This window comes from Aquarana catesbeiana, linkage group LG07, assembly GCF_042186555.1.
Source record: "Aquarana catesbeiana isolate 2022-GZ linkage group LG07, ASM4218655v1, whole genome shotgun sequence".
Classification (NCBI taxonomy): Eukaryota; Metazoa; Chordata; class Amphibia; order Anura; family Ranidae; genus Aquarana; species Aquarana catesbeiana.
The window spans coordinates 189,007,759-189,030,929 of record NC_133330.1 but is presented as its reverse complement, the minus strand read 5'-3'; the positions used below and the strand labels follow the sequence as shown (position 1 = coordinate 189,030,929).

The 23,171-nt window shown below is 42.9% G+C and overlaps 1 protein-coding gene across 4 annotated transcripts in view; it reads right to left on the bottom strand.

Annotated features, from left to right (window-relative positions):
* LOC141103383 (coagulation factor XIII B chain-like) overlaps positions 1 to 23,171 on the bottom strand; it is a 1,101,294-nt gene that overhangs the window by 235,357 nt on the left and 842,766 nt on the right. For all 4 annotated transcript variants that reach the window (XM_073592898.1, XM_073592899.1, XM_073592902.1 and 1 more), the window contains one exon: positions 7,434 to 7,616. In XM_073592898.1, coding sequence (XP_073448999.1) covers positions 7,434 to 7,616 — 183 coding nt within the window. The remainder of the gene's footprint in view (positions 1 to 7,433; positions 7,617 to 23,171) is intronic.

Genomic DNA, 23,171 nt, shown 5'->3' with positions numbered 1-23,171 from the left:
GGAAGAGTTTGGGGTTCAGGAATAAGTGAGGCAGAGTTCAGGGATCGGGAGTAGGTGAGGCACAGTTCAGGGGACTTATGGGCCCGATCCCTACTGGCAAACTATTCTGCCCCTTTTTCTCTTCAAGTCGGATGCTATCTAATGTTGGTTTAAGTGTAACATGGTGAGAATATTCCCTAAATGCACTAAGGCATCTTTGACTCTTATATTTCATGATCATATGCGAACATTTTCTTTGTAAAATGTTTAGATAACCATTTACCTCACCATCAACCCCTGAGGAAGAGGTTCCAACCTTCATAACCTTGAAACGCGTCGGGCTTCTGTTTGTGCAGCTCTCAGCAGAAACAGTTTATGTGGGGTTACTTGTGCTATCACTGTATACAGATATGTATATCTCTTTTGTTACCACCAATTGAATTGTCGGCATCCACCTCTTTTAGTCAATTTCTTGTCATGTTTTAACTTTTGATAATAAAATTATATATATTTTTTGATATATTGCTTCAATACTCTTGCCTTATAAAGTCCCACTAGAGGAAAACAATTTTATTCTGAGGGGTCAGGAGTAAGTGAGGCATATACATGCACACACACATGATATATATATATATATATATATATATATATATATATATATATATATATATATATATATATATATATATACACACACACAGTATCTCACAAAAGTGAGTACACCCCTTACATTTTTATTATGTCTTTTCATACAACACTGAAGAAATGACGCTTTGCTACAATGTAAAGTAGTGAGTGTACAGCTTGTATAACAGTGTACATTTGTTGTCCCCTCAAAATAACTCAAGACACAGCCATTCATGTCTAAACCGCTGGCAACAAAAGAGAGTACACCCCTAAGTGAAAATGTCCAAATTAGGCCTAAAGTGTCAATATTCTGTGTGGCCACCATTATTTTCCAGCACTGCCTTAAATGGGATGTAAACCCTCAGGGTTTTTCAACTTAATGCATTCTATGCATTAAGGTGAAAACCTCCTGTGATGCAGCTGCCCCCCAGAGCCCCCCTTTTACTTACCTGAACCCAGTCTTTCCAGCGAGGGGGGTGAGCACACCAGCTCAGGCCAGTGTTTCAGGTCCTGATTGGATAGATTGATAGCAGCGCCGCCATTGGCTCCCGCTGCTGTCAATCAAATCCAATGATGTGGGAGCCAGGGGGGCGGGACTAAGTCTGAGTCCTGTTGCCTGTGTCAATAGGCGCAGTAGCAGGACACAGGAGCGCGCCCGCACGAGTGCCACGAGGGAGAGCGGCTCTCCAACAGGGCACTCGAGAAGAGCAGGAGCACCGCTGAGGGACCCCAGAAGAGGAGGATCGGGGCCACTCTGTGCAAAATCAACTGCACAGAGGAGGTAACTATGACATGTTTGTTAAAAAAAAAAAAAAACCTTTTAGATATCCTTTAACCCTCTTGGGCATGAAGTTCACCAGAGCTTCACATGTTGCCACTGGAGTCCTTTCCCACTCCTTCATGACGAGATCACGGAGCTGGTGGATGTTAGAAACCTTGCCCTCTTCACCTTCCGTTTGCAGATGCCCCACAGATGCTCAATAGGGTTTAGGCCTGGAGACATGCTTGGCTAGTCCATCACCTTTACCCTCAGCTTCTTAAGCAAGACAGTGGTCATCTTGAAGGTGTGTTTGGGGTTGTTGTGTTGGAATATTGCCCTGCAGCCCAGTCTCTGAAGGGAGGGGATCATGCTCTGCTTCAGTATGTCAAATTACATGATGGCATTCATTGTTCCCTCAATGAACTGTAGCTCCCCAGTGCTGGCAGCACCTATGCAGACCAATTTGATGCAGTGTGCGGCCTATGGTCTGAGCACTGACAGGTTGACCCACCCCCCCACCCCCCACCCCCCTCAACCTCTGCAGCAATGCTTGCAGCACTCATACCTCTATTTCCCAAAGACAACCTCTGGATATGACGCTGAGCATGTGCACTCAACTTCTTTGGTCGACCATGGCAAGGCCTGTTCTGAGTGGAACCTGTCCTGGTAAACCACTGTATGGTCTTGGCCACTGTATTGTAGCTCAGTTTCAGGGTAGGGTTGCCACCTGTCCGGGATTCACCCGGACAGTTCGGGTTTTGAATCATGTGTCCGGGTTTCAGTCCACCTGAAACCCGGACATAATATTCAGACAGCAATGTAGCTCAGAACAGTGCCTGATTTGAGGGTAAGGGGGAACTATGCACTCCACATTACTGTTCTCTTTGGAGTGCCCAAAGGTGTCCCAGGTCTTTTACAATCCTATAGAGCAGTGATGGCGAACTTTGGCAACCCAGATGTTTTGGAACTACATTTCCCATGATGCTCATGCACTCTGCATTTAGCTGAGCATCATGGGAAATGTAGTTCCATAACATCTGGGGTGCCAAGGTTCGCCATCACTGCTCTAGAGTATGCTTAAAAAATTTTTTTGCTATTCGCCACTAAAGTGTTTGTGTTTGGCTTGAAGAAAAAGTGGCAACCCTATTTCAGGGTCTTGGCAATATTCTTATAGCCTAGGCCAGGGGTAGGCAGCCTCGGCCCTCCAGCTGTGGTGAAACTACAAATACCATCACGCCTCTGTCTCTAGGAGTCATGCCTGTGATTGTCAGGGTCTTGCAATGTCTCATGGGACTTGTAGTTTCAAAACAGCTGGAGGGCGGAGGTTGCCTACCCCTGGCCCTAGGCCATCTATATGTAGAGAAACAATTCTTTTTTTCAGATCCTCAGAATTCTTTGCCATGAGGGGCCATGCTGAACTTCCAGTGACCAGTATGAGAGAGTGAGAGCGATAACACCAAATTTAACACATTAGGGCCCAATTTGGACATTTTCACTTAGGAGTGTACTCACTTTTGTTGCCAGCTGTTTAGACATTTTGTTGCGTGTTGAGTTATTTGGAGGTGACAGCAAATTTACATTGTTATACAAGCTGTACACTCACTACTTTACATTGTAGCAAAGTGTCATTTCTTCAGTGTTGTCACATGAAAAGTTATAATTAAATATTTACAAAAATGTCAGGGTAGTACTCACTTCTGTGGGATACTGTGTGTGTGTGTGTATATATATATATATATATATATATATATATATATATATATATATATATATATATATACACACACACACACATTTTTCAAAAGGGAGAGGGATTGTAAAAATAATTTGAAATATGCCAACAATAAGTCATTTTAATTTATTAACAAGATAATTCTGGTAGGCCAGGATGTGGCAAACGGTTTCCACTTGTCCTCTCCCCCCCTAAATTACAAAGTTCCAAGCAGCTAATTTAATAATTCAACAAACACGACCTGATGCCATTTTCTCAGTCACAGAGAGATCCCTTCATTACAGCCAAGCGAGTCATATTTTACCCCATGTTGGGCAGGGCTAGGCCTGTGATTGGCCTTAGCAGTGCCCAGTAACGGTCCTCCTCCTACTGGAAACAGGGACCCTTCCCCTAGCAGACCAGCACCCGATCACCTCCCATCACAGGAGCTGGATGGAACTTTGTTGCAGCTGTGAGTGACGATCATAGCTGCAGCAAACACAGAGAAGCAAATAACATTTTCTCATGTTATACAATGCGTGGGGGCACAGTGGGCTCCCCTTAGTGCCGCTGCGGGTCAAAGAACTCGGAGATCAGCATGCACAGCAGAAGCTGTGTCTCATGGACACTGTCCTGCTGTGCCACTCTGCAAATGGGGAGGGAGTCACGTGCCAGTAAAAAAAAGTCGACCCCTGAGCCACACTGTTGTTCACTGTAAACAGAGCTCTGTGTGTTTGTACACACAGAACTCTGCGTGTGATTGGAACTCATTGGCTGAAATCTGCTGCCAAACTTGTACTGTGTCCAGTCACACGCATGCGTGCCCCAAACCTGGAAACATGCCAGCAACGTACATGTACAGGAGCAAGGTAGTTTTCTGAAAGCAGAGTCTGTGTGCAAGATCATAAGTTGGCCCCTCCTGACAGTGAAAAAGAAAATGTGTGAGGTGTTGTTTATTATTTTCACTAAATATTGGACAGGGCTTGAAGGAGTGCATAGTGTGGGGGTTCAGTAGTAATGCAAAGTTTCAGTAGTAAGTGACGCAGAGCTTAAGGGTCAGGAGTGACCTAGAGATCAGTAGTAGAAGATGCAGAGTTCAAAGATCAGGAGTAAGTGATGACAAATTCAGAAATCAGTAGTAGATAATGCAGAGTTCAGAAATCAGTAGTAGATAATGCAGAGTTCAGAAATCAGTTGTAGATAATGCAGAGTTCAGAAATCAGTTGTAGATAATGCAGAGTTCAGTAGTCAGTAGTAAGTGGTGCAGAAGCCAGAGGTCAGGAGTGAGGCAGAGTCCAGATGTCTGCAGTAAATGACAGAGTTCATGGTCAATAGTAAGCGACTATTGACTTACTGATTGACTATTGATTCTATTAATACCTTTAATACGTACTTCAGTTTATCTGTGACTTTAAGAAATTTGATACTTGCATAGCGCAGAAATAATGGAAATAGGTCTGGGTTTCACTGTATTTTACACAGTAAGCGACACATAGTCCATAATCAATTAATAGGTGATGCAGAGTCCACAGGTCAGGAGCAACTGACACACAGTACAAAGGTCAGAAGTAAGTAATGTAAAGATCGGGTGTCAAGAGTAAGTGATGCAGTATTCAAGGGTCAGGAATGATGTAGAGTTTAGGAGTCAGGAGAAAATGGTGGGTCAGGAATAAGTGATGCAGGGTTCAGAAATCAGTAGTAGATGATGCAGGGTTCAGAGGTCAGTCGTAAGTTGTTCAGAGGTCAATAGTAAGAGATGAGGCCAGGGGTCAGGATAAATGATGCAGAGTTCAGGGTCAGTAGTAAGCGACACAGGGTTTAGAGGTCAGGAGTAAGTGACCATGTACCCCACAGTACAGCTGCACAGCACTCCCCTGCACAGTTTACAACCATCCCTGAACTTATAGTGGTTCCTGTTGTCCTCAGTGTAAGTTCTCTTCTTCTCTTCCCTAGGTCCAGTAGGTGGTGCTAGCAGGACTGTGAATGGCCTAAGCAGTGTCCAATAACAGTCCTCCCCCTGTAGACAAGGACCTGCCCCTGAACATATGACCGGCACCCAATCTCCTCCCTAGCACAAGCTCTGGAGGGATCTTTGCTGTGGCTAAGAGTGACAATTGCACCTGCAACAAAGACAGAATGGAAGGGTGTTTCTCCATGTGATGCAATGTGTGAGGGTACAGTGGGCCCACCTTTCCTTTGGGGTTCATGTGCACTGCACACATTACACCCATGTAGAATACACCAACTGATCTGGAGATACAGTATATTTGATCTTAGGAACACTGCCACCTGGAGGTTTAAATGAAGCGGTGGAAGTGAATACCATAAGGTAGTTCATATAAACAGGGTTAAGTTAGTATAAGGCTAATTATTTTTTCTACTACTATCATTCGTTAAGATTGTATATGATATATTTTATTACTACTTTGTTTGAGTCAGAATCTTTCTGTAGCTCATCTTATCATAGGTTCTATCTAAACATTTGTTTATTGTTATTGTTTATCATTTGTGAATATGATCTTACCTGTGATAATTCTCTTATTTCTACATACAGTGCATACATCATCTTTTATATTATGTATTATTATTATTATTATTATTACTAATCACTCTTTTTAGATCAGTTTAATAATAATACAATTTATTTTATTATCCTACATAAAGTAACCATTTTTTGCTGTATTATGAACAAAACTGCCAATCAGGATTCATTAGCATTTTATTGCCGCTAAGTTACTATTGCTGACAGTCTGAAGAATGGAATATATTTCCAGAAACTTGCCCCAGCAACAGGTATCTTTTAATGTGCAAAGTGGAAGGCAGACTAACATTACAGCTCAAAAAAGAACCACGGAAAACTAGAGGCAAGAGTTGTTTGTGCTCCAGTGCGAGGTCCCAAGTGGCATGCAATTCCTCCCCTGCTACTGCCAGTAACCAAGGACAAAATATAGGGACACTTCATCTCAGTTCACACTAGGGCGGCTTCAAGGTCGCTTGACTCATTATGGCTTTCAAATGACTACTTTAATAGAAGTCAATGCAAGCCGCTCCGAAGTCGCCCCCAAATAGTACAGGGACCTTTTTCTAAGTTGGAGCGACTTGAGTCACTTAAATTAGAATAGTTCCATTGCACTGAATGGAATGCGACTTGTCAAGCGGCTAAGTCGCCTGACAGGTTGCCCCAGTGTGAACCGAGCCTCATCCATGATACGCTCAGTGCAATGATTTTAATTAGGAGTCAATTACTTTTATCATTTACATATTAAACTGGGATGCTACACCATGATGGAGCACTCTTATTTTTTTTTTCAAAATTTCACTAAAGACTTGCATAGCTTAGACTTTGCAATACATCATTTATAGATTGTATGTATCAGTATTGTACTAGTAGGTATTAAATGTCTTATGTTGTCGAATTCAAAACTCAAAAATTATTAAAGCGGAGGTCCGCCCAAAAAAAATAAAATAAAACCAGAAGCTACATATACTGCAGCTGCTGGCTTTTAATAATCGGACACTTATCTGTCCCTTAGTCCAGCGATGTCGGCACCGCAGCCAATGTTTCCATCAGCTGTCGGGTGCTGCCGCCACCATTGCGGGTAAGGGAACCCAGCGGTGTAGCCTTTCGGCTTCACGCTGGGAACCCTACTGCACATGCGCGAGGCTCTATCCTCTCTCCTACCGGCCCGGCGACAGGGGGAGGAGGAGCGAGCCCCAGCCGTGACGTCAATATCTGTGGCTGAAGCTCCCGGAAGTGGGAAAGGATACATGTCAAAGACCGGTATCCTGTCCCCCCCGAAAGGTGCCAATTATGGCACCGAAGGAGGGGAGGAATCAGATGAGTGGAAGTTCCACTTTTGGGTGGAACTCCACTTTAAGTCATATGCCCTGTACATACGATAGGATTTTCCGATGGAAAATGTGTGATAGGACCTTGTTGTCGGAAATTCCGACCGTGTGTAGGCTCCATCACACATTTTCCATAGGAATTTCCGACACACAAAGTTTGAGAGCAGGCTATAAAATTTTCTGACAACAAAATCCGTTGTCGGAAATTCCGATCGTGTGTACACAAATCCGACGCACAAAGCGTCACGCATGCTCAGAATAAATTAAGAGACGAAAGCTATTGGCTACTGCCCCGTTTATAGTCCCAACGTACGTGTTTTACATCACCGCGTTCAGAACGATCGGATTTTCCGACAACTTTGTGTGACCATGTGTATGCAAGACAAGTTTGAGCCAACATCCGTCGGAAAAAAAATCCATGGATTTTGTTGTCGGAATGTCCGATCAATGTCTGACCGTGTGTACAGGGCATTACAGTTATATAAACTGGAAACAAAAAGCACCTACCTCTGCATACTGGTGGTTCTGTCCAAACGTTGTCCTCGCAGGTGATATAATTTGCGCTTTGTCCCATCGTATAGCCTTTAGCACACTCATAAGTTACTCTTTCACCCGAAAAGTATGTGGCCTTCTTTTGTACCTCTTTGAGTATTCCATTAGTAACTTTTGGTGGGAGTTTACATGAGGAATCTAAAAGTGGCACATAAAACATACTCATGTTTTTGAGCATACAGTAACTCAGGCATAAGCAAATAGGAAAAAAGCCAAAGACATCACATAGTGTATTGCAACATTGATTTTTCATTTAATGTTTTATAGCACTTGTAGTCATGATTGCCCACTGCAGCACAGATGCCCAAGTAAATTAGGATGCAACACTGCCTGGCACAGTGTACCAGCTAACATCTGAGATCTGTGTGGGGAATTAAGAGATAGGAGAGAGGTGTGGTAGCGCCCAGTTTTTTTTTTTTTTTTTAAAACATGAACTTTAAGTAGAATACCCAACACAACTAAAAAACTATTAAATACTAACGCGCTGATATTATTAAAACCTAAATTTAAAAAAAGGTGCCTAAATGAAGACAGCTGTAACCAATATAAGTGCTCCCGCACTGTAAAAATATGTGAAAAATGTAAACAATTAAATGTGAACAATTGGTGCGCTACTATCACAACCTTAAATAAATGCACATTGCTATTTAAATAAATGAATTGATGTAAATAAATAAGTGCAATGTGAAAATATGTGCAAGTAAAAATAAATATAAATATAAATTAATGCAATGTGTTAAATAGACACCTCCATAATATAAATACAAATATGTCCGCTGAGATGTCAAATAAAAGCACACTGTTTTGGATCTTAATGTGCACTTCCAAATAAACTTTGCACAAGAAATCTCTACGTGGGAAATCTCTGTGTACTGCACATACATATGCCGATCAGTTGTTTCAATCAGTGGATATGGTAGTAAGAAGAAACCTCCACCCTTCGGGTGTCTTGTTCGCTCCTAGAATGTGCTTTTCTCAATCCACAGAATCTGGTAGCTGTTACTATTTTCCCAGAATACCGATCTCAAAACGAAAAAAAAAGGAAACAAAAAACTCATCGCGCAACACTGTATTAATCACTCACATGTATTCAGCTTCAACTAAGCGTGTATAATCAGTCAGGCTCACAAGCATACTCCTCCTTACTTCACCTCCGTGCTATTCCGAGCACTGGGGTGACATCACTGGCTCCTGGAAGTGCACATTAAGATCCAAAGCAGTGTGCTTTTATTTGACATCTTCTCAACGGACATATTTGGAGGTTACTACTAATTTTTTGCTATTTAATTTATATTATGGAGGTGTCCATCCAACACAACTATGCCTTTACACAATTTAGAAGGGAAAACTTTCCAAATCCAAATAAAGTTAAACTTGTGGAATAAAAGGTATCCGTGTGAGTGGTGAAGTTGTATTGTGAGGCATCCTTTGATTACCTCCTATCTAGCATCTCTACAATACTCACTGCCAGAATCATGTTTATAACATCATATGTTATAATTGACAAGTAAATAACTGGGTTTTGCCAAGAGCACATTGCTAACCAACCTTACTATATCTGTGGCCAATTAAATTTTTCTGGGCAGCTGGTATGGTGACATAAAAAATAATATAATGTGCCATGCACTTGGGACTTGTGGAATGTGGAAAAGGTGGCAATAAGTAAATAGTAGAGCAGTCAGTGGTGGTGATAGCAGTAACAATGGTAACTGTACCCATTGGTATCAGAGATAGGTGGCTTAAACTCTTTACTTGTCACCTGTCACACTAAAATTTTCTTAAAAAGGATGCTGGTGGGAAGGCACATGATTGGGCCAGTTGAGGCCAGAGGTCCAGTGTACAGACCCAGTAATCAATTGATACATTTTCTGGGACCACTAGGCAACAGTTTTGCTCCTATTCTGTGAGTGCCAGTCTGGAGTCGTCACTATGTAGCTAGATGCGTGCTAACTAGCTTTTTTTCCAAGGAGTTGTATTTTGTCTGGATATTTTTGTGCTGATCTTCAATCACAAGCTATCTGGAAGACAAGCTCAATATCATGCATAATTGTATTGTCTCTAGTTTAGCCATCAAGTGCACGTGGATCAAAGAAGGCCTTGATCAGTGGTTCCCAACTTCAGTCCACACGTACCCCATACAGGCCATGTTTTGGGAATTTCTCTTTGATAAAACTGCTGTCATGAATACCAAGTCATTGACAACCTGTGCAAGGTGAAGTAAATCCTGAAAACATGACCTACTGCAACAGTCCTGCTTGAAAAAAAAACAGCAGTGGAGATGTATGGCACTGCATATGACCACAGTTCTTCTGCCTGTCACAAAGTCCCTTGAGAATGCAGAGATACAGATGAAGGGATATTTAGCTTAACTGCATCTATTTTATTATAATCAGCTTCCATTTTGATTCTCTTTCTAGCATCCATTTCACAAATTACTAGGTGCACGGATTGGTAATCTAGTTTCGTTTTTCATGTTCCTGTTCATCTACTTTCCATTTCTTGTAAAGCACGTGATTTCCTAGAAATTATGCTTTTGCTGAGATTCGGTTTTGTCATAGATTTTGCTTCTTTTTTATTGGATAATCTGTATGACAGTACGGTGGGTTGAACTTTCTGATGCATTTTTTTATTGCTTGTATAAATACTAATAATCAAATACACGTCAGATTACTCTGAGAAATGCAGCTTGTGTGTGTTCCAATTTCTCATGGGTTAATCTCCAAGCCTGCGGGTATTAGAAGTCATACCTTAGTCAGAGGTATCGAGGGTCTATATACCCCTAGACCATCCACATTTCCTAGCAGATTGGGTGCTTGTCTCGGGATCGAACATAATATGTCCGGTGAGTTGAATTTATATTTATTTTTCTCTTGCCGTGACCTCTATTCCTTTAAAGGGACCTGTAATTTAGACCTCGATAAGTTAAACTGCTCTGAGAAGCAGTAATGAGTTAAGACTGCTCTGAGAAGCAGAACTTGTTCTGGGTGAACAGTGAGATAAGCTCTGGGAGAGCTTTCAAGGGCTCTGAGAAGTCCATAGTCTATGATTTATACAGTACTGTAATTATAAGAAAAAGTCTAATAAGGTGTGCCGGACCAAACCCGATCTCTTTGCTTGTCTTATCTATCGCGTAGAAGTTAAGATAATCCGTAAATCTGCCTGTGTGGAATTTGATAAGCGTTGTGAGGTAAGACGACGCCTTCCACTGCACTGTGTCATAATGGGACTCAAATAAAAGGCGACAGACGTGTCTTGTGGTGAACTCCCGGCTCCTCTTTGTGATTGATGGAAGTCCCCCAATCAAAATGTAGAGTGATGCTACAATATCCGGAGATGTATTGATGCTTACTCTTAATGATTTACATATGAATGCTTTGACTCTAAAGTATAAGATATAACCTGTATCGTATTAACTTTACAATAAATACCTTTAATCCTTATTTGCCTATACGGTAAGATAGTGAGCGTAGTAGCAGTGTTAATAACACTTTAAGGTAATACATAAATTGGGGGGCGTGGTTTTGACATGCAGCAGTGAGGACGCGTTTTTCCCAAGCTCCTCCGACGCTGGCAAATCAATTATAGCACTTGATCAGCTCTCTGCCATTGTCCTACACCTGAAAAAAAAGCGGAAGAGGTCAGGCAAGCCCCTATCTAAAAAAGGGCCTTCGGTTGGCTCGATAAAACGTTTCCTTGCCATGGATCCAGAAGACCCAGCAGACATAGATGACCTAGGCCGCTCGCCTCGTGGCGTGAGCTCCGGCGCAAGCTCCGCCCCTCGACATAGGCCCGAACAAAGACACCGCTCTCCGGCCTCATCAGCCGGCTAGGAGGGTGAGGAGAGCACGTCCAGACATTCAGGGGTCGCGGCCTTGGTGAGTGACTTACCCACCAAAATGGAACTTGCATCCATGCTTTTGAGCCTAGAACGCGCCATCAAAAAGGAGGTTTCCGTTGTATGCTCTGACCTCTCTCAAGTATTAGAACGGGTGGAGGAGACAGAGCACCGCCTGGATCGCCACACGGTGGCCATTAGAAACCTGCAGTCATCCACTGGCAGCCTTACCATAGCTCACATGATGGCCCTATATAAAATCGAGGACCAGGAGAACCGCAACAGGCATAACAATATTCGCATCAGAGGATTACCTGAGGCGACTAGAGATGAGGATCTTCTCCCCTCCATCCAGGATATTTTTATTGGTCTGTTGGGGCAGGCCGCTGACCACCCTCTGAAAATTGACTGTGTGCACAGGGCCCTCCGTCCCCACAACCTCTCTTCAGACACCCCTCATGATGTAATTTGCAGGGTCCATTACTACAAGAAAAAATAACTCATTATGAAAAAGGTCAGAGATGCTACATCATTGGACTTTGATGGCGCCATATTATCTTTTTTCCCGGACCTGGCCAGAGAAACTTTAGAACGACGCAGGGCCCTGCATCCTCTGACGGAGAAGTTGCGAGCCGCCTCCATCAAGTACAGATGGGGCTTCCCAGTGGTGTTGATTGCAAACAGAGATGGCAAAACGGCGATTCTTCGGTTTCCAGAGGACCTGGAGAAATTTTGCATGGATGTAAGCATATCCCCGCCTGAGCTACCTGGATGGCAGGATGCCATCCCACCCCTGCCCAGCAGCACTGAACCCAGATGGCAGAAGGTGGATCGTAAACACCGATCTTCCCCCTCTGGGGGTTCACCACAGATGGGATAACCGTTGGGCCGGATGGCCTGGGCCCTCTCATTCCTAACGCTTAGCCCTATCGGAACTTACATGGCCGCAAGTATACCTCTGTTATTTGTGTTTTGCGGCCGCTCCTCTGGCCAGGTACATAGGTCTTACTGTGCCTAACTATGCTGCTGTTGCCGTATAAGTTGAAAGACATACTCTCAATCTTATATTTTATAAATTTTTTTGTGTTTTAGGTTTTACGATTTGTGTTTGTTGTTTTTAGATCCTCGGCCACTTGTTGTCCTATTGTCAAAATTAGGGATGAGCCGAACACCCCCCCGTTCGGTTCGCAACAGAACATGCGAACAGGCAAAAAATTTGTTCGAACACGCGAACACCGTTAAAGTCTATGGGACACGAACATGAATAATCAAAAGTGCTAATTTTAAAGGCTTATATGCAAGTTATTGTCATAAAAAGTGTTTGGGCACCTGGGTCCTGTCCCAGGGGACATGGATCAATGCAAAAAAAAGTTTTAAAAACGGACGTTTTTTCGGGAGCAGTGATTTTAATAATGCTTAAAGTGAAACAATAAAAGTATAATATTCCTTTAAATTTCGTACCTGGGGGGTGTCTATAGTATGCCTGTAAAGGGGCGCATGTTTCCCGTGTTTAGAACAGTGACAGCAAAATGACATTTCGAAGGAAAAAAAGTCATTTAAAACTACTTGCGGCTATTAATGAATTGCCGGTCCGACAATACACATAAAAGTTCATTGATAAAAACGGCATGGGAATTCCCCACAGGGGAACCCCGAACCAAAATTAAAAAAAAAAAAAATGGCGTGGGGTCCCCCTAAATTCCATACCAGGCCTTCCAGGTCTGGTATGGGTATTAAGGAGAACCCCGGCCAAAATTTAAAAACAAATGGCGTGGGGTCCCCCCAAAAATCCATACCAGACCCTTATCAGAGCACGCAACCTGACAGGCTGCAGGTAAAGAGGGGGGATGAAAAATCCCCCCCCTCCTGAACTGTACCAGGCCACATGCCCTCAACATTGGGAGGGTGCTTTGGGGTAGCCCCCCAAAGCACCTTGTCCCCATGTTGATGGGGACAAGGGCCTCATTCCCACAACCCTTGTCCGGTGGTTGTGGGGGTCTGCGGGCGGGGGGGCTTTTTGGAATCTGGAAGCCCCCTTTAACAAGAGGACCCCCAGATCCCGGCCCTCCCCCCCTGTGTGAAATGGTAAGGGGGTACACTTATACGACACTTTTTTCACAAAAAAAGTGTCAAAAATGTTAAAAATGACAAGAGACAGTTTTTGACAATTCCTTTATTTAAAGCAGGGTTCCACTCAAATTTTTAACTTAATCTTACCCCCTTCAGTTAATTGCATAGATGTTCAAATGCCGCACAAATTTTTTTTTTATCACTATAATTACCTTTATTGTGGCACTTCCTGTCTCTCCTCCCATGGGAGTAGGCATGTTTATTGCCTTTCCCCGGCACCGCACTATCTCCTGGGAGCTTAGTGTCAGACTTCCCAAGATTCAGTGCGGAAACAATGATCATGCGTGTGAACAAGCTGTGAATGAACAGCATTCACCGCATCCAGGAAATCAATGCTTGTGGGCTTCACATGCCCACAAGCAAGATGGAAACAGCCAGCATCACATTTTTTAAGTTATTCTTCAGTACGAAAACAGATAGAGGCGGAAATATTACGCCCAAACTGAGTATTATTTTGGGGTTAGCAAAGTGTCTCAATAACCTAAAAAAAAAAAAAAAGAAGATCAGTCGCCGGACTCACGCTCTAAATGCTTCTTCTTTCTTCTATCTTCTATCTTCCTTCGGTTTCTTCCTCCAGCTTCTTCTTCTTCTGGTTCTACCTCCGGTGTTCTCGTGCGGCATCTTCCTCCGCGGCATCTTCTTCCCTTCTTCTTCTCGGGCCGCTCCGCATCCTCCATGATGGGAGGCTACCGCTGTGTGGCGCTTCTCGTCTTCTGACAGTTCTTAAACAACAGAGAGATTTTGAGGGGGACCCCACGTCATTTTTTTTTTTTTAATTTTGGCCAGGGTTCCCCTTAATATCCATGCCAGACCTGAAGGGCCTGGTATGGAATTTAGGGGGGCCCCCCACGTAATTTTTTTGAAAAATATTGGTTCGGGGTTCCCCTGTGGGGAATTCCCATGCTGTTTTTATGAATGAACTTTTATGTGTATTGTCGGACCGCAATTCAGCCGCGAGTAGTTTTAAATGACTTTTTTTCCTTTGAAATGTCATTTTGCTGTCAGACTGTTCTAAACACGGGAATTATGCGCCCCTTTACAGGCATACTATAGACACCCCCCAGGTACGAAATTTAAAGGAATATTACACTTTTATTGTTTCACTTTAAGCATTATTAAAATCACTGCTCCCGAAAAAACGGCCGGTTTTAAAACTTTTTTTTGCATTGATCCATGTCCCCTGGGGCAGGACCCAGGTCCCCAAACACTTTTTATGACAATACAATGCATATAAGCCTTTAAAATTAGCACTTTTGATTTCTCCCATAGACTTTTAAAGGGTGTTCCGCGGCTTGTGAATTTGCCGTGAACACCCCAAATTGTTCGCTGTTCGGCAAACTGGCGAACAGCTGATGTTCGAGTCGAACATGAGTTTGACTCAAACTCGAAGCTCATCCCTAGTCAAAATGCTTAGCCTTAAAGTTTTACATTAAGTGCTTTTCATAAGCATTCATTTCTTTAGGTTTGTGGTCGGTGCCGGAGCATCGGGACGGCGCACACGTCAATTTGGTGCCCGTGGTCAGATGCCCGGAGTTTCTCACTCCCCCTTCACAGGGCGCTGCATGGCCTCATGTCCCTATGCTCCTGCACCTATTGGAGCGGTGGGCGTGCGGATGTTGGGCATCGCATGCACCCTCTCCACGCACCGCAGACTCCTGTGTGCACATGTTGACCATCCTTTTGAATGGTCGGTATTCTTCTTGCTGCAAGTTGATGATTATTTTTCTTCTTTTCACACTTTTTCTACTTTCTCTCTTTTTCTCTTCCCCCCCCTTCCCCTCCCCACCCCCACCTTAACCTCTTATTTCCCGCCTCAGGTCCAACTCCTCAGGAAACAAGTGTTTGCAGACATCTCCTACTTCTGCCCATGGCTACGGTAAACCGTATACGCCCCAGGAAAAAGGCATAATTTATATAGAGAGCTGGGTCACCTGCGGGGAGATATTGTTTTTCTGCAGACGACTCACCTCACACACACCACCACTGTGAAACTATTCTCCCAACGGTATCCTACGTGGTATTATAGCCTCTCAGATATATACAAAGCAAAAGGTGTAGCCATTGGGTTCCGTAGCGATACTGCGTTTAAGCTAGACACTGTTATGTAACCCTAATGTCGTTTTCTGTTTGAGAGGCAACCTGGATAGTATGCCATGTACTTTAGCGAATCTATATGCCCCCAACCGAGACCAGGCAGGATTTATAGCCGCTACCTTAAAGAAACAGATTTCGCGCACAGGTGCATTTTTTTAGCTGGAGATTTTAATACCCCATTGGAACCAGCCTTAGAAACGCCTAAAGGGAGGTCTAGTATCTCACATAACCGTTTGTCGTTCATATGCAAAATGTTTACATGAATACCAGTTAGATGTATGGAGGATTATGCACCCACAAACGAAAGATTACACTCATTTTTCCCAGGTTCACCACACCTACTCAAGAATTGATTTACTTTTCATAGATCACCATCACCTCTCGCTACTCATGAGTGCTCACATAAAATCTTCACCTATATCTGATCATGGCCTGATTATGATCAAATTAAAAATCCCATCCCTGCCTCATAGAACCACAAATTGGAAGCTTAATGATGCTCTCATAGCTGAGGACATAGACAAAAAACAAATAGAGGACGACCTATCATTCTATTTTAGGAAAAACACACACCCCGACATCTCACCGGGTACACTTTGGGAGGACCAAAAGGCCCATATCCGAGGTAAGCTAATGGAACTGGGAGCTAGGAAAAAAAGGGAACGGTTATCTCAGCAATCTCAGCTGCTCATTGACATTAAAGTGCTTGAGCTACAACACAAAGCCAGTCTATCTCAAGCAACATTACACACCTTGACCTTGAAGAAGGAAGAATTGAAAGCCCTGTTCCACGTAGAACAGAAACAGTAACGTATAGTAGCCCACCGTCTGCTTCCTTTATAGCAAAAATCAAAAATTCATCAACTACCCTAGTACATGATACACCGGCTATAGCGAAAGAATTCCGTGAGTTTTACCAACATCTGTACAACGTCCAACACTCCATAGCGGACCAGGATACTAAAGCCACTCTCATTAGGGACTATCTGACGAGAGCTAATTTGCCTAGACTTTCGCCCGACACCCTAGCTACTCTGGAAGGAAAGATCACCACCTCTGAGTTATGGGTTGCTCTAAAAAGTATGGCTAATGGCAAAGCACCTGGCCCTGATGGCTTCACGGTAGCTTATTACCGAGCTTTTGCAGATATCCTGCTGCCTCGCTTATCTTGCTATGCCAACACAACCTCCAATGGCGGCGTCCTTCGACCTGCGACTATACATGAGCATATCACCATTATCCCTGGGAAAGACCCCGCCAATTGTGGGAGTTATCACCCTATTTCGTTGCTGAACACGAATGCCAAATTGTATGCCAAAGTTATTGTGAATAGACTCCTCCCCTTGATCCCACAGTGGGTATCTAATGACCAAACAGGTTTTATCCCTGGCAGGGAGGCAAGGGACAAATCCCTTTGTACCCTTTCTTTAATGGCTCATGTTCGCGGGACCTCCCAGTCCACCCTGTTATTGTCAACAGATGCCGAAAAAGCGTTCGACAGGGTGGACTGGGATTATCTCATGGCAACGCTGGCACATCTGGGCATAGGTGCCCCCCTTCTATCCCAAATTTGGGCTCTTTATAACAAACCTACTGCCCAATTGCGTATAAATGGCACCCTCAGCGACCCATTCACCCTATATAATGGCACCCGACAGGGTTGTCCCCTTTCACCCATCCTATTTGCCCTATCCCTAGAGCCCTTTCTCTCTACAGTGAGACATAACCACTCCATTCATGGTATCCCTGTAGGAGAAGTTGAACATAAGTATGCTGCATATGCAGAATATATTTTACTTTACATACAACAACCCCTGATCTCTCTACCTAACCTTATGTCTGAATTCTCGTTGTTTAGCGCTATCTCCAATTTTAAAAGTAATATGACAAAGTCTGAAATCTTAAACATATCCGTCCCCGCCCAGACTGTAGTCCACTTGAAGCGGTCCTTTCCCTTTAGTTGGCAGACATATAAGATTAAATATTTAGGTATCTACCTTACCCCGAATCCGACCGCCCTGTTTCTTACTAACTTTTCTTACTAACCTTCTGCCCCTACTTAATAAGATTAGGTCAGATTTGCAGAAATGGTCTCAAATAGCTCACACATGGCTGGGGAGGATTGGAGTTGTGAAGATGAATATACTATCCAGGTTGCTATTTCTGTTCCAAATGATCCAGTTTGGTATACCTGTAGGCTTTTTTACGATAATAAGATCGTTGATTGGTCGATATGTTTGGAACAGAGCACGACCCAGACTTGCTAGGTCCCTCCTCACTAGACCTAAAAGGGAGGGGGGTTTAGCCCTTCCAGATTTTAAAAGGTATTTTTTGGCAATTGTGTTGAACAGAATCTCTGACTGGAAGTATCACAAAAACTCTAAGCTTTGGGTGAACCTGAAAACTGAGCTTGGTGGTTCAGACCTTTTCACACAATTATGGATATCCAGGAGACACAGAAATCTGTCTCTAACCACATCACCATTTACATGCTCCACCCTCATGTTATGGGACTCGCTATGCAAGGCTAAAAAAATAGCCATACAACTCACCACTTTTGCCATTGACTGGCCATAACTACTTCCAACCCGGGAACAGAGACCCCAAGACTCATACCTGGAATTTAGGAGCTTCGGCTCAATTACATCACATAACCACCTCAACGGGTATTCTACCTTTGGATACAATTATACATAGCTCCACAGTGACTCCCATGGTCCAGTGGAGGTATCGTCAGCTCTCAGCTTTCGTCCACTCTCTTCCAAAACCTTTACGGTCCATTTCGGAATTGACACCCATAGGAGCTGCTTTCACTGAAGACAAACCAGTGGAGAAGCCTGTCTCCTATTTCTACCAAGCTCTACACAGATTAACTCCCTTACGGGACCCTACTTTCCTTAATAACTGGGAAAAAGATCTTCACAAAGAGTTATCAACAGATCAAAGAGCCACTATTCTGACAATGTCCCACATCTCCTCTGGGGCTTCCAAAACGGCAGAGGTGAATTATAAACTGCTAACTTTATGGCACTACACTCCTGTGGTGCTCCACAAAACCTTTCCTCAAGCATCAGCTCTGTGCTGGAGAGGTTGTGGTGAGCGGGCATCACATGCTCATATATGGTGGTTTTGCCCACTTATACGTCCTTATTGGCTGTCTATTCTTCATTGGGCTAAGGAAATCCAGGGAACTGAGATCCCCAATGACCCGTGGATTGTATTGCTGCATTGTACAGACAAACCAGTGGTAACATATAAAAAAATCTTTAACACCGCATCTCCTTAATGCTGCAAAAGCGCTTATTCCTCGACTCTGGAAACAAGCGACCATACCTACCTTACACCAGTGGCTATTGGAAGTAGATCATATGTATCATATGGAAGATCTTACTCTCTCCCTTAGACACAAATCTGATTTAGCGAAACAAATATGGTCCCACTGGTTTGCATTTAAATACAGGTCCGCTTATGTGGATATTATGTCTCAAAACAAATAATATGTTTTTGGCTCCTTCTATTACATAATAGAGTTTGGACCGAGGCGGCCCCATTTCCCTCTAACCCAACCCCCCCCCCCTCCTATCTTTACTTTTGTTCCTCTTATCACTTATATTCTAGTCTCTCAAGGTTATATGCTTAAGTAAAGGTATTTTACAGGGAAGATTTTGACACCTATACTCGGTATATGATGAAAATGTTTTTCATGATGACCAGTTGATAAACATTGAGTGCCTTAGGCCTAGCTATGTGTCACAGAATATTCATGTACTTATATATCCCCACACATCTGGCTGTTTGTTTTATACATTGTCAATGTGTATTGCTCTTCTCTGGACTGTATACCGTTCCTTATATATATAATTTTCTTAATAAAAACGAATTAAACAAAAAAAAATTACATAAATTGGCGTAGTCGATAGGATACTCTGAGGGCAAGTTTTTTTTTTTTTCAAAATGTTTTTATTGAAAAATTTTTATACGGTTCAAACATGAAATGGTATACAGAACTGGTAGTATATTTCAGCATTACTTGCATAACATTTCTTTTGGTAACACAGGCATGTTTGAGTTTGGATGATTATTAACCGGATTAGAACTTATAACTGTCAACATAAACCTAGAATAGGCATACACTACCATTACTCTTAAGTAGGTGGAATGAGGGAAGGTAGTAGAAGATAGTAGGCAGAGATTGGATATAGTGGGAGGAGGATAGGAGGGGAGGGAGGAGGAGGGAAGGGTATGGGGGGGGGGGGGAGGAGAGGAGGAGAGACAAAGGGAGAGGGGAAATAGAGAGAAAAGAAGTGAGGAGAGAGCAAAGGAGAGCACCAGAGCGTGTAGGACAGAGCCTCAGAGTAACATTGTAAAATATCTAATCATTGACTTAGGTTCGGTGTTTCTCGTACCATTGTGCCCAGGGGAGCCATAATGCGTGCGTCTTAGAGCATGAGGGTTTACCTCGTGCAAGCACTGATTCGAAAGTGTAATGATTATGCACTAACGCTACAACTTCTGTACTGGATGGTATGTCTGTCGATTTCCATCTTCTGGTAATGAGTAGTTTGGTTGCCAGTAATACATGTGTGGTGACAAGCCTGAGATTTGGAGGAAGCGATTCTATAGTTGGATTCAGGATGCTAAGCTGTGGAGTTAATATGATGGGATCTGGCACCCAGTGACATTTCATACCGGCCGGCTGCGCAGTTGCTGTCTATTGAATGGTGATTTTAACTTAGTCCTGAAATTATAGTAGGTGAGCGATTGTATGTCATTTTTGGTATTTGTTAAGAGATGTTAAGTTACTCTATGATCTAAGACAATTTCTTGTTCACACAGTGTAAATGCATTAATTGCATCGTGTCTAGCCCTGATGAAGCGAATTTCCATTTTGCGAAACATGTTGGCTCTAGTCACGCATTAATCGTTGATGTCACTACTGGATAACTAATTATATGTCTACTTATGTATTGTATATACTTTTTTATATTGTTTTTCAATAAATATAGTTGTTTTAGCTGATTGCTTATTATGTTCACCTACACAACTCAGCCAATTTTCCCTTAAAATCCCACCCCTTGAGGAGGGTCGGTACCCAGACTTCCCCTTCCCCTTCCCTTTCCCTGTTCTCCCTGCTCCCCATCCCCTCCCCCCATCCCCTTCCCACCCTTCCTCTCCCTTTTTTACATATATGATGGGATATTGTAGGATTTGTTGTAAAAGGTGTTTAATCTCCAACCAAAGTTTCCTTTTAGGTGGACATGACCACATAATGTGTAGTAGAGTACCTGTGCTAGAACAGTCTCTCCAGCAATCGGGGGATGAAAGTGGTTGGAATTTTGCCATCAGTTGAGGTGTCAAGTACCATCTCATCATAGTTTTTTGTGTCAGTTGCCAGAGGGAAGTACAGTTAGTAGTTTTGTAAACTGTTTTTATGGCTGTTTGCCATTGTAGGTCAGTAAACTGGGTCTGTAAATCATGTTCCCAGTCTTTAATGGGTTTGGATTTGTTAAATACCATTTTTTCTTGCAGCGTTGAGTATAATAGGGAGGTCCCTTTGGAATGTGTGCTGTCTGTGAAAAGGAAGTTCCATATTTTAATAGGAAGTGCCTTTTCCAAAGATGGATATGCTGCTAGACATTTTTGAATCCTATAGAAGGTAAAGTAGTCATTTGTGGGTGCAGCGTATTCCTTTTGTATTTGGGAGAAGGGTTTGTCTAGTATTTTGGTTCTAAGCGTCGCTATGTGGGTAATCTGATCCGATAGCCAGTTGGGTACATTCAGGTCCGGGGATAGAAACGAAAGCACAGTCAAGGGTATTTGGACTGTCTTGGTCGGTAGGTGTGTCCATGTGGTGTCATGTAGGATTCTCCAAGCTTTAATGGAGGCTCTAATTGTTGGTGAATAGTGGTTACATTGTGTTTGGTTAGAGTGCTGAACAACCAATCTCTAAAATTTTTGCCTGGTGTCAGGTTATTTTCTATGTCGCCCCAAAATGTGGAAGGTTCAGTGGATAGCCAGTTTTTTAGGTGGGAGATTAACTTGGCTAGATAATAGTCTTTTAGATCGATGTATCCCATTCCCCTGGCAGATCTATGTTTGATGAGCTTGGTGTGATTACTCCTGGGTTTTTTCCCTTGCCATACATAGTGACTTATTATGGATTGGAGAGAGTGTATGTAGGCATGAGAAAGTGGTAGTGGCATTGTTCGGAATATTTATGATATTTTGGGCAGGACTTGCATTTTAAAGGCTGCGAGATGCCCTGACCAGGAGAATTCATGTTTGGATAATTTGGTTGTTTCTCTGAGAAGCATTTGCTTGGCTTTTACATAGTTAGCAGCGAATAGACCTTTCGTGGATTTAGTAAGAGTAATACCCAAATATGTGATTCCTCTGTCCGCCCAGGGATAAGTAAAGTTGTTTCTGAGTAAAGTACTAGTTACAGCATCTAGTACCAGATCTAGTATATAGGATTTGTTTTCGTTCACCTTATAGTACGATATGGAACCAAATCTGTGTAACAAATGATGTACTGAAGCCAGGGAAGACAGGGATTAGTGAGCATAACTATCACATCATCGGAAAATAGATTGATTTTGTGTTCGATAGATCCTATTTTGAAGCCAGTGATAGACGAATTGATTCTTATATGTTCCGCAAGAGGTTCCATCATAAGATTGAAGATGAGTGGCGAAAGTGGGCATGCTTGTCGGGTGCCATTAGTGATTCTGAATGGTTTGGACAACATTTCAGAATTGTATACTTGGGCAGTAGGGGCTGAGTATAAGGCTAGAATGGCTGACAGAATAGGTCCTTGAAAACCAAGCTTGCACAGGGTCATCGTGAGATATGACCAGTGGACCCTGTTGAACGCCTTCTCTGCATCCAAGGAGAGGAGCAGAGAAGGTGTTCGAGTCACTTCAGCTGAGTGGATCAAGTCTATAATTCTACGTGTGGTCAAAGGTTTGTCTACCTACAGTGAAACCTGATTGATCAGCACGGGCATTAAATGTAATAATCTTGTGGCTATAAGTTTTGCATATATTTTGGTGTCAAGGTTGAGGAGTGATATGGGCCGAAAATTTTGTGGGGAAGTAGAGTCTTTCCCTGGTTTCGGCAGTGTAATAATGCATTTAACATTTCTTGTGGGAGAGAGGAAGAAGAGGCAGCTTCATTGCACACTTTGGATAGGAAGGGTGATAATACATTACTAAATCTTTTGTAATACTCACCTGTGAGGCCATCTGGGCCAGGGGATTTGTTAGCTGGAAGGGTAGCTATGATTTTTAAGATTTCTTGTGATGTGAAGGGAGCATTGAGTGTAGTGAGTTGTGCTTGTGTTAATTTGGGAAGGTCAATTTCTTCTAAGAATGCTTCTATTTCGTGTGTGGAAGGCTGTGTGGTAGTAGGATCATCTTTCAGGTTGTACAATTTACTATAATATAGGCTAAATGCGTCGGCAATAGCTTGTGGTTCTAGTAGCTTTTTCTGTGTAAGAGGATGATAAAGATGTGAGATTTTGGATTTGTTGTAATGACCTTTTAATCTATTGGCCATGGCTTTTCCAGCCTTGTTGCCTGTGGAATAATGAATTGCTTTAAATCGTATTTGCGCTTTTTCAAATGTATCTAAAC